Here is a 12,008-nt window from a genome sequence, read left to right as displayed (position 1 = left end):
GTTTATTTGTTCCAAATCATTGATTTGAGTCCCTGTTTCCTTCCCTTCACTGTTGGTTCCCAGTATATTTTGCTTTATTTTACTTTGGGTAGCCTTCATTTGTTCCTTCATTTTGTGACGGAGCTCAATCAGTTCTGTGAGCATCCTGATTACCAGTGTTTTGAACTCTGCATCTGATAGGTTGTCTATCTCTTTGTCACTTAGCCCTTTTTCTGGAGTTTTGATCTGTTTATTTGGGCCATATTTCCTAGTCTTGGTGTACCTGTTATGTTGTTAGGGCCTCGGAGGGGCCTTAGGTATTTACCAGGACAGGGCAACCCACGTCACTGGGTTGTGGTGCTGTCTGTGGGGGAGGGGTCAGAGAGGGAACAATGTGACTCGCTTATTCCACTTTAGCCACACTTCCCAACGAACTCTCTTGCATAAGACTGGGAGTTTCTCCAGCAGTAGCAACCCCTGCTGTAGCTTACAGCTAGCTTTGAGTCTTTAGTTTCCCATTCAGCCAGCCCTGCCTTGCCCACATGGTCCACCACCTTACCAGGAGTCCTCTTCACTCAACTGCCCGTCTCCACCCCTCCTGCCCTCTTTCTGGTCTGAGTGAGTATTTCTTTAACTCCTTGGTTGTCAGAGTTCCATGCAGTTTGATTTTCTGGCACATCTGGTTGTTTACTTTTTTTAGATTGGTTGTCATCCTTCTTTTGGTTGTGTGAGGAAGCAAAGTGTTTCACCTACGACTCCATCTTGGCCAGAACCAAGATGTCACAAGTTTTGCAAAAAAAATTATACAGAGAATCCTTAAAACTTGTAAAAGCAATCCTAAGGTTTTCTAATCATGTAAAGAATGCTCTTTCAACTCAAATACATTGCTATTTCAACAGCTGAAAAGTAAGCTATATCCTAAATGTATCTACATTTACATGTAGAGGGATAATTCCTTTGGTTTCTACTGCTTATGGAGACTCCAAATTAACATGACTCATGAATATAACAGTGAGAGTTTGTAGGTAATAAATTTAAATTTTAAAGGAATTGTGATATCCAGTATTTAAAAACATTTTTTGATTGTGGATAATTAGAATTGTTAACATGCAAGGAGGAGATGGCCTTGTGTTTTTACCGACAGAATTACAAAAGTTGAATATATGGAGGTATATGGTGCATTGTATTTTAAAACTAACTCATAAAATGACCATTCACATCCTTTAAAGAAAATTATCATTTGGGGAGAGAAAAATCATTAATATTTACTCACAAACCTCCGAATAGTATGTTTTTCAACATTTTCCCTCTCTCATTCCCAACTCTCTCATACAAATCAACAACTAACATTACTTAGGCCTATATTTTGAATCAAGAAAAATTTCATACAAAATTTTTTATTTAAATCAACTTTTTCCTCTCTTGATATCTTCTTGTTTCCTACCTGTGGAGGGCAAATACCCCTTGGCTGCAGCTCCTGGGCATTTTCAAATGTTAAAATTTAAATGCCAGTAAATTTTTTTGAAAGGCTGCACAAGAACACATTTTGTCTTAGGAAATATCTATTGTTCCATCAGTAGGATTATTCTTTCTCTCACATTTGCCTGTTTCTGTTGCTCTTTTCCACAGTGTACAGTATTAAAACATGTGCTGTGGCTCTCCAAAGCCATTAATAAAAATCAATCATGGTATTTTTTCATGTTAAGTTTCAGAATTAAAATGGCTGCCTCTAAAGGGAGGTACTGATGAAACAATTACCCTCATTTTAAACATAAGCAAATTCTTAACCCATAGAACCCAATGGAAAATGCACTGATTAACTCTGAAGACTTTCAGATAATGTCTCCAAGCAAACACTCTCTCCTTATACCATAATGCTTCTCAAGATTACCTCAGCCTCTGGGGTACTCAATAAAATGCCTAAAATCTGTCAGATAGCATGTTTACCTATAATGCACTTCAATTTTTATATTGAGTTTCCTATTTGGCAGGATATCTAATTCAGAACATTCAAATGGGAAAGAACATGGAAGCAAATAAATCTTGCTGCCCCCAGAGACCTGGTGTTCCATGTCATTAGTGCCCAACTGGATTCTATAGCTAGCTTATCAGCCAGTCTCAGGAATCACACTTCCCAGGTGAGTCTACTATGTAGCTAAAGCTAAGAACCACTGATTCAGTTGGAGTTGGTTTAAGGCAGGCCTAGCCATACCGGTGGCAAGCTGCTTATTCTCTGGGTCCTGTAGGGGCAGAACCCCAAGGCAGCAGCAGAAGAGTAGTGTCATCCCATTCACTCAAGTCTATTCTATTGCCTTAGAGTACCAATTTCCAGGGCTACTTCTTTTTAGGAATGTTACAAAAATTCAGCGAAAAAGAGAACATCTACATTCTCAGTAAATGAGAATGCATTAAACAATTATAATAACACTTTAGAGAGTCACAGAATGGACTTTGGCTTTAAAATTTTAGGTTTCAACATTATAGATTAGGTATGTGAATAGAAGTCACCTAGATTTTATTTTTTAAAAGATTTTATTCATTTTTAGGGAGAGGAGAAGGGAGAGACAGAGGGAGAGAAACATTAATGTGTGGTTGCCTCTTGTGCACCCCCTACTGGGGACCTGGCCTGCAACCCAGGCATGTGCCCTGACTGGGAATTGAACTGGTGACCTTTTGGTTCATAGGCTGGCATTCAATCCACTGAGCCACAACAGCCAGGGCAGAAGTCACCTAGATTTTAATGCAGTAACAAACTTAGAGAAGTTTAAAGGCTTGTGCAAAGTTATTAAATTAGTAAATGTAGGCTAGGTTCTCTGAAAATTCAGCAATAATTAGTTTGACTATTGACATTAAAAAGTTAGACAACAAAAATCAGAAAATAAAATCTCATACCTGGAGCTTTCCCTTTTCATAGGCCAGCTTATTTTTACTCTCAGTAATTTTTCCCAAGACCTTTTCCACCTGTTGTTGAGCAGCCTGATAAAACAAACACAGTTATCAGTACCTCTAGGCATAGAAGGAAATAATCAATTTCCTTTTTAAACAAGTATCTACACCTTTACCATTTCTATACTAATGAAATCAGGATTCATATTTATTGGTACTGCTGCTGTCTCCTAGTCTTTCCCGAGATAGCCAACCATAGTGCAACATGCAGGGAGACAGGTCAGGAAGGTGCGAGTGCCTTAGGAGTCCCAGAGTTTGCTCTTCTTTGTTTATTGATTCTATTTTTGTTACACTAGTTACTCCTTCCTAGTTGTGATAGAACCCAGATGTGGGGTGGTGACAGATGTACAATTTGAGGATCATATCGTTCTTCATGAAAATGGGAGCTGTAAATGATCACAGCCACCTGGACAGTAGGAGATGTTTCAGTTATCAACAGTAAAAGACAGTTAAAAAAATCTCTTAAACACAAGAGGTACATTATTGGAAACTCAAAACATGGTTTTGATCAAACACTGAACACACTGTTATCTGGGACAAACATTACTGAAAGGCTCCGTATTTTATGAAATTACATATTTTCATCATTAAAACAGCTGTGGAAAATATTCTTCCATGTCTTTGTCAGAAGAAATAAATATAAAATAGAATTTTCTTTTGATTAAATTTGGGGTGTTGTTGGTACTTCAGAACAATATTAGTGTTTGAATATGGAAAATTTCACCCTTCATAATCAATTTCATTATTATATTTCAATTACATGAAATACTGTTATTTGCCTTATGTCAACAGTATCTTCATAGATCAACTGTGGGGATAAATACAGACACAAGCAAAGTGACTGAGAACCCAAATTCTTAATCACTCAGGCCAACCAGCTGTACTATGGATTGTCTGCAGTGAATCTGGAGTTTAAAATCTTGGTAAATATTGACATAATTCACTATTTCTGACTTACATTTGATTAATTAGTGAATAATAGAACAGGAAGCCTTTTTAGCATTTAAAACCAAAGAATTTAGACTTCTGTCTTATGTTCACCTTTGGGCAACTTGATAAAGATGAAATAGCATATGTAGGGATGTAACTTTACATAAAAGATATTCTTCACTATCTCTGACAGTTATAGCTATTCTTTTAAAAAATATACTTTATTGATTATGCTATTACAGTTGTCCCAATTTTTCCCCCTTTGCTCCCCTCCACTACTATCCCCCATTCCCTCCAGCAATCTGCCCCCTTAGTTCATGTCATGGGTTGTGTATATAAATTCTTTGGCTTCTCCCTTCCCTATACTGTTCTTAACATCCCCTTGTCTATTTTGTCCCTACCAATTTGTAGTTCTTAATCCCTGCACCTTTTCCACCATTTACCCCTTCCCCCTCCCAACTCATAACCCTCCAAATGATCTCCATATCTATGGTTGTTTCTGTTGTGCTTGTATGCTGAGTTTGTTTTTTAAATTAAATTGTTGGTAGTTGTGAATTTATTGCCATTTTAATGTTCATAATTTTGATCTTATTCTTAAATAAGTCCCTTTAACATTTTATATAATAATGGCTTGGTGATGATGAACTCCTTTAGCTTTACCTTGTCTGGGAAGCACTTTATCTGCCCTTCTGTTCTAAATGATAGCTTCACTGGATAGAGTAATCCAGGTTGTAGGTCCTCATCTTTCATCACTCTGCATACTTCTTGCTAGTCCCTTCTAACCTGCAAAGCTTCCTTTGAGAAATCAGCTGACAGCCTTATGGGAACTCCTCTGTAGATAACTGACTGCTTTTCTCTTGCTGCTTTTAAGATTGTCTCTTTTATCTTTAATCTTTGGCATTTTAATTATGAAATGTCTTGGAGTGGGCCTCTTTGTTTCCATCTTATTTGGGACTGTGTGCTTCCTGGACTTGCATGTCTATTTCCTTCACAAAATTAAGTAAGTTTTCATTATTTTTTCAAATAAGATTTCCAACTTCTTGTTCTTTCTCTTCTCCTTTGGCACCCCTATGATGCAAATGTTGGAATGCTTGAAGTAGTCCCAGAGGCTGCTTACACTATCTTCAAATTTTTGGATTCTTTTCTCTTTGTTGTTTTGATTGGTTGTTTTTTGCTTCTTTTGTTCCAAATCATTGATTTGCTTCTCGGCTTCATCCACTCTTCTGTTGTTTCCCTGTAGATTGTTCTTTATTTCAATTAGTGTAACCTTCATTTCTGCCTGGGTCTTTTTTATGCTGTTGAAGTATCCACTGAGTTCCCTGAGAATCTTAATAACCAATATTTTGAACTCTGCATCTGATAGATTGCTTATCTCCATTTTGTTTAGTTGTTTTTGTGGAGTTTTGTTCTGTTCTTTCATTTAGGCCATATTTCTTTGTCTCCTCATTTTGGCATCCTCCCTGTGTTTGTTTCTATGTATTAGGGAGAGCTACTCTGACTCCTTGTCTTAGTAGTGTGACCTATTGTAAAAAAAGCTCACCAGTAAACTGGATGCAGCAGAGCCTTAGGTAATCACCAGGGTTGGGCAATCCATGTCGCTGCTCTGTGGCTCTGTGTGTGGGAGGAGGGCTTACAGAGGGGACAATGCCACTGCCTGGCCTCCATAGTTTTTTCTGGGAGGAAGTTGTCTCCCAGCACTCAGACACTCTGATACCAGACACTTCAGTTTCTCCCAGTATGCCACAGGTGCACTTCTAGCTATTGCCCTGGTGCTAAAGCCCAGTGAGTGTGCATAAGTCCTAAGTATATTGCAGGCCCTTTAAGAGGAGACTCCTGAGAATCTTAGTTTCATCTGCTGCCCCAAACTCCACTGGTTTTTACACCCAGAAATCATGGGGAATTATCATCCCAGTGCTGGAAACCTGGGCAATGTGGTCTGGTGTGGGGCTGGGATCCCTCGCTCCTGAGATATCTCCCCCAGTTTTTATCTACCAGATGTGGGTGTGGGACTGCCTGTTCCACGTCTGCACCCCTCCGACCCATTAGGTGAATGTGGCTTCTTTAATTCCTTGGCTGTCAGATTTTCATACAGCTCGATTTTCTGACCATTGTGGGTGATATTTGTTTTGTAGTCTAGTTGTAATTTTTGCTGTGGTTGTGCCAGGAGGTGAGCCGTGTTTACCTAGGCCTCCTTCTTGACTGGAATCTACAGCTCTTCTTTAGCCATCACTTTGTAGTGCACTTTATTTCAAGTATTGTGAATCAACACACCTATTTCCAAGTAAAAGAAAAAATGCATTCCCAACTAGATTACTATATAACAACATGTAACTCATTCTTTCCTTTGTTCAAAATATTTTCATGATAGCATATTTTTTTTAAAGGGGGCACACTAGTCTGGATTTTGTTTTTGTCTTGGTAGTTGCTTTGACTAGAAGAATTAGGACATTTTAGACAGTCTAAACTTAAGAAAAAAATCTATGGAAAAGCTGAAAGAGTCATTAGTCCTTGTAATCCATCTACTCCAAAATTACACATATTCAATACAAAAATGTATACCGAATATTAGGTGTGTCAATGGGTTATTAACTATTATAACAATCTAAGTATTTGTTTTATCAAAACAATATTTATTTCATGTATAATATACATAGTCATCCATTGTTTAAGATTTTTTTAAAACAAATCTCTGTGTTGCTGCCACTAAAAAAAAGGAAAATATTTTTTATAAAGCATTCAGACCAATGAAATATTGGTTTCAAAATAACCTAAGGGAAATGTAGACTGGTATAAAAAAATAGGAGACCAATAATAATGTACTATCATAAAGTTTATCATCATTTTTCTGTCTGTGGAAGACATACCCACTTACCCTACTAGTTTCTATTTTGGAAACTCTGATGTAAAATCATTGTATGAACAAAACATTATAGTTGGGATTATGTTTTGACTCAATCTTCAATAGAAAATAAATTAAAGGATGGCCAATAATGCTGTAAAATTAGCTAAACCATATAACTGTAAAACCTTATTATATAAAATTCAGTTACAAGTTCTATAAATCAGTATTTCCTGATGTGCTGTAAAGTACAGGAATAGCTTATAAAATACCAAGAGCTAGACTTAACCTAAAATATGCCAGCTGTAACAAGTACTGAACACTCCAAAATAACTTTGTTTGCTTTCTTGGAATGTGGAAAGGATTTTTATAGAATAACTTAGATGATCTAAGTTTCTCTTAAAAGGCATCTAGGAATTTTTAAAATAATGATACCTTTTTCTTCAATAAAATTCTTTCTAGGCAAAGGCATAAAGAAATTCTATTAATATTTTCAATAGACTTTAAAAATAAGTTCTCTTTTTTTGCAACCAAACAGAATGCTACTGCAACGATAAGTAAAAACTTCAAGCCAAATCAAAATCTGACATTTGACATATGGTCACTTATTTACATTTAAATTTATGACAAAAACAAATTTTTACCAGTTGCCAAAGGAAAATTTGTGTTAAGGCATTAACTTAAATTACCGTTTGTAGATTATTTGAAAAGGCCCCATATTTAAGAGAATCAATGAAGACCAGAAATTACAGGAGGACCACTTAAATGAGTGAATGTCTCAGATTCTCAGTTTTGGAAGGCAGAACTGAGATTAACCTTTGCTTAAGTAGTCTAAGCAATATACTGTAAAGATTATTAAATATGCAGAGCAGCACAGAAACAGAAATCACCTGAGAAACGGTATATAATAAAAATGCAAATATTTAGAGTATACATTATAATTCAAACACAAAGATATTACTTCTTGGAAAAGCAAGAAGTAAACAGAATTATCTTAAGATATAAAAGGCAGGTTGCCAAGGAAGGCCACAAAATGATTTCTAAAATCATTTAAAAAATTCGGGTAAGCTGTAAAAGTTAGCCAAAGCTGTTAGAGAAATACATAAAAACAGCAGATACTGGCATCTTGGTAAAGCTTTTTTATAAGAACACTGTAAGAAAGATTTTACTCAAATATTTAACAACTAGTATGAGAGGTCCCAGCAGACAAAACCAACTTTGACACCTGCCAGGTGGTACACTGACTGAATGTCCTCCACTTACTCTCTGTAATGTTTCATAGTTAAGTAATGAGCAGCTTATGACAGTTTGAGAGAATTTAGCTTGGATTAAGATGGACTCACATTAGGGACTTCTATGGAATGACTAATTTTTGTCCAAGTATTCAAAAGCACATAGAAAATTTAGTAGCTGCTTCACAAATCAATCATCTCTTTAAATCTCCCTCACTTCACCACTTGGAGCAGATGTTTTAAGAGTTCTACCATTTATTTGTAATGCACTGAACTTGTTAAACAGCTTTTAAAAATCAAACTTACTACTGATTACCTAACAAAGGAAATAGGGAAACAGACAAGTTTCCTCTTCATAATTTATAGAGGAGTAGATTTTTAAAAATATTAGCAAGATTTGTGCTTTTCAGCACTATAGACTGTCTGCATAGACAGATGTTTATTAGGTGTCTTAGATCCTCTGTTGTTTGAATGCCGTGGGGGTCTGTGCCACATTTAGCCCGTGTTATTTAGGACTTCTGGTAATGATTAAAACACAAATGAAGAAAACCCACCTCCTGACTTCTGATCTCCTCTTTTCTTTTAACTCATTAGTAATTAATTCCTACTTTAGACTGACCTTTTTATACCCACCCCATGGAAGTCAGATGTGTCTTGCTGAAGTTCTAGGCAAGCCAACTCATCTGCCAGCTGCTTATTCTTTTCCTCTAGAGACTGTAGGCTGTGGGTTAATGTATTTATGTCTACCTTTGAAAAACAAAAGGAGAAAAGAAATCTGTTTATTATCTATAAATAGGTAAGTATATATATTTATGCTAGATCCAAAAATATTAACTTATTTTTAAAATGACATTTGTAACTGTAAAATAGAAGGTATCTATGAGCATGTTCTCTTACCTTGATATTTAGAGATTTTCAACCTGATAGTTCTATGATGATTTTTAAAACTCTTTTACATTATTTTTTCAACTTTTCTACTTACTTTCAGTAGAAGGCTTATTACAAATTACATTTCCTAGAAATGGAAATCTTTCTGGTACTTGGCATTTATTTAAACATATTAACTATCCAAACCCATTTAATTCTTAGATATAAATAGAAAAAAACATATGTTCAGTATTTGATAGGCTGAAAACTACAATATACTGATGAGAGAAATAAAAAAATTAAAAATAGACAAATAATTCCTATTCTCCTATTAAAAGATTCAATACTGCTAAAATGTCAGTTCTCTCTGACCCTGAGCACAACTGTGTGGGGTGATTGACCAGCACCTGCCCTCTGGTGGGGTCTGGGCTGTGGGGCGAGAAAATAGGCCTTATAAGAAATACTGAAGGAAGTTCTTCAGGCTGAAATAAAAAGGCACTAGATAATAACCGGAGTCCACATGGTGAAATAAAGAGTATAGGTTAAAGTTATAACATAGGTACATGTAAAAAATATATAAAAACATATTTTTTATTTGTAACTCATTTGGTTACCCATAAATAAAAATTATATAGTAAAAGAAAGGACAGGGGAATTATAATAGTGCACCAGAAATATCTACTTACCATGAAAGAAGGCAGTAATGGAGAAGCAGAGGATCAAAAAGCATATAAGACATATATTTAAAAAACAAATTGTAAAGTAGATATAAATCCCCCTTATCAGTAATTAAATACTCAAACTAATGCAGAACTAGATATATTTTTTAAAAAGATCCAACTCTATGTGTTTATAAGACATACATTTAGACCCAAAGACACAAATGAGTTGAAAGCAAAAGGATGGAAAAACAGATGCTATGTGAACAGTAACCTGAAAAGAGCTGGAGTGGCTGTGCTAATATCAGACAAAATAGACATTAAGACAAAAATCTGTAAGATAAAGGGTGCTATATAATGAAAAAGGGTCAGCCTATCAAGAAGATATAACATTTATAAATATACATGCATCTAACAAGAGAGCCCCAAAAGTACACGAAGCAAAAACTGGAAAAACTGAAGAAACAATTCAACAAGAATATCTGGAGATACCAATATCCCACTGTCAGTGATGGACAATACGATCAGACAGAAGCTCAGCGAGGAGGTAAATGACTTGAATGTCACAATGAAGCGATTACACCTGACAGACACTTACAGAACAAGGGCAGAATACTCATTTTTCTCCAGTGCTCATGCAGCACTGGAGAAAAATGCAGCATTCTCCAGGAGCTACCATATGTTAGGCCATAAAACACTCAAATTTGAAAGGACCAAAATTATACTAAATATGTTCTCAAACTACAGTGGAATAAAATTAGAAAGCAATAAAAGAATAAAAATTTCAAAAGTTACATGTGGGAAAATTAACACACTTAAATAACCAATGGGTCAAAGAGGAAATTATGAGGAAAATTAAGGAATACTCTGAGATCGAAAAAATGAAAACACAACATGACAAAATGTACAGTATTCAGTGAATGCAGTGCTTAGAAGGAGTTCTACAGCTGTGGACACCTATATTAAATAATAACATCTCAAATCAAAACCCTAAGCTTCCATTTTAAGAAACCAGAAAAAGAGGAGCAAATTAGGCCCAAAACAAGCAGAAAGAGGTACATAATAAAAATTACAGCAGATATGGAATAGAGAATAGAAAAACAGAAAAAAAATCAATAAAACCCATTTGGTTCATGAAAAGATCAGCAAAATTGGCAAATTTTTAGCTGTACTAGCCAAGAAAAGAAACAAGTAGACACAAGTTACTAACTTTAGGAAAGAAAGAAGGGACATTACTACAGAACTTACATATATAAAGATAAGGAGCTACTATGAATGATTGTATGCTAACAAATTAGATAACAAATGAAATAAATTCATAGAAACACCCAAATACTGAAACTGACTTTCTTAAACAGTAGGAAATCTGAATAGACCTATAAGAACAGAGACTGAATAAAAAATAACAGTTAAAACAAAGACCAAATAAAAAATTTCCCACAAAGAAAAACCAGATGGCTTCACAGTTGAATCCTACAAAATATTTAAAGAATTATTATCACTAATCCCTCACAAACTCTTCCCAAAAATAGAAGGGGAGGGAGAACTTACAAAATCACTTTAAGAGGCCAATATTACCTTGATACCAACACCAGACAAAGCTATCACAAGAAAACTATGGAACAATATCCCTTACTTATACAGATACAAAAATCCTCTATAAAGTACCAGCAAGCTAAGTCCAACAACATAAAAGGATTATGCACTTGAGTCAGAGAAATTTATCCCAGGAATTAAAGCTTGATTCAACATTTGAAATCAATTAATGTAATATACTATAGTAATAGAATAAGGACAAAATGTACAATTTTATTTCAATAGACACAGAAAAAACATTTGACTAAATTCGACTCATTTGCATGATAAAAATTCTCAAACTTGGAATATAAGGTAACTTCCTTATTTGGATAAAGGTCCTTTACAAAAAGCCCTCAGCTAACATGATACTTAATGGAGACAAACTGAAAGCTTTCCCCCTAAGACAAACAAGTATGTCTTGCTCTCACTGCTTCAACATTGCATACTGAAGAATATAGACAAGGCAATTACACAAGAAAAGGAAATAAAAAGCAGCAAAATTGGAAGAAATAAAACTATCTCTATTTGCAGATGACAAAATATTATATAGAGAAAATACATCAAATATTGTATAGATTACAATACTCCCCAAATTGATATACAGATTATACACAAATCCTATGAAAATTCCAGCTGCCTTTCTTTTTTGCGGTAGAGGTCAGAAATAGAAAGCTAATCCTATCATTCATATAGAAATGTAAGGATCTAGAATAGCGGGAAAAAATCTTGAAAAAGAAATTGGAGGACTCACAAAGCTACAGTAAATCAAAACTGTGTGATACTGGCATAAGGATGTAGATGCATGTAATAGAATTGAAAGTCTAGATATAAGCCCATACATCTATGATTGACTTTTTACAATTAATTGATTAACTGATTTTTTCAATGGAAAGAACAGTCTGTTCAAAAGTTAGTGCTGAGCCCTGGCTGGTGTGGCTCAATGGATTGAGCACTGGCCTGCAAATGAAAAGGTCACAG

At 35.2% G+C, this 12,008-nt stretch overlaps 1 protein-coding gene across 1 annotated transcript in view; it reads right to left on the bottom strand.

The window, feature by feature from the left end:
- The window catches only part of CCDC150 (coiled-coil domain containing 150), a 74,842-nt gene that overhangs the window by 24,308 nt on the left and 38,526 nt on the right, over positions 1-12,008 (bottom strand). The window contains exons 13-14 of the mRNA XM_045833755.1: positions 8,560-8,673; positions 2,872-2,955 (exon numbers count right to left, since the gene is read on the bottom strand). Of these exons, the coding sequence (XP_045689711.1) occupies positions 2,872-2,955; positions 8,560-8,673 (198 nt within the window). The remainder of the gene's footprint in view (positions 1-2,871; positions 2,956-8,559; positions 8,674-12,008) is intronic.

This window comes from Phyllostomus hastatus, unplaced genomic scaffold (genome assembly GCF_019186645.2).
Source record: "Phyllostomus hastatus isolate PE091 unplaced genomic scaffold, TTU_PhHast_1.1 phas_contig_1741, whole genome shotgun sequence".
Lineage (NCBI taxonomy): Eukaryota > Metazoa > Chordata > Mammalia > Chiroptera > Phyllostomidae > Phyllostomus > Phyllostomus hastatus.
Note: the sequence above shows the minus strand (reverse complement) of the source record. Positions and strands in the feature narration are given on the sequence as shown.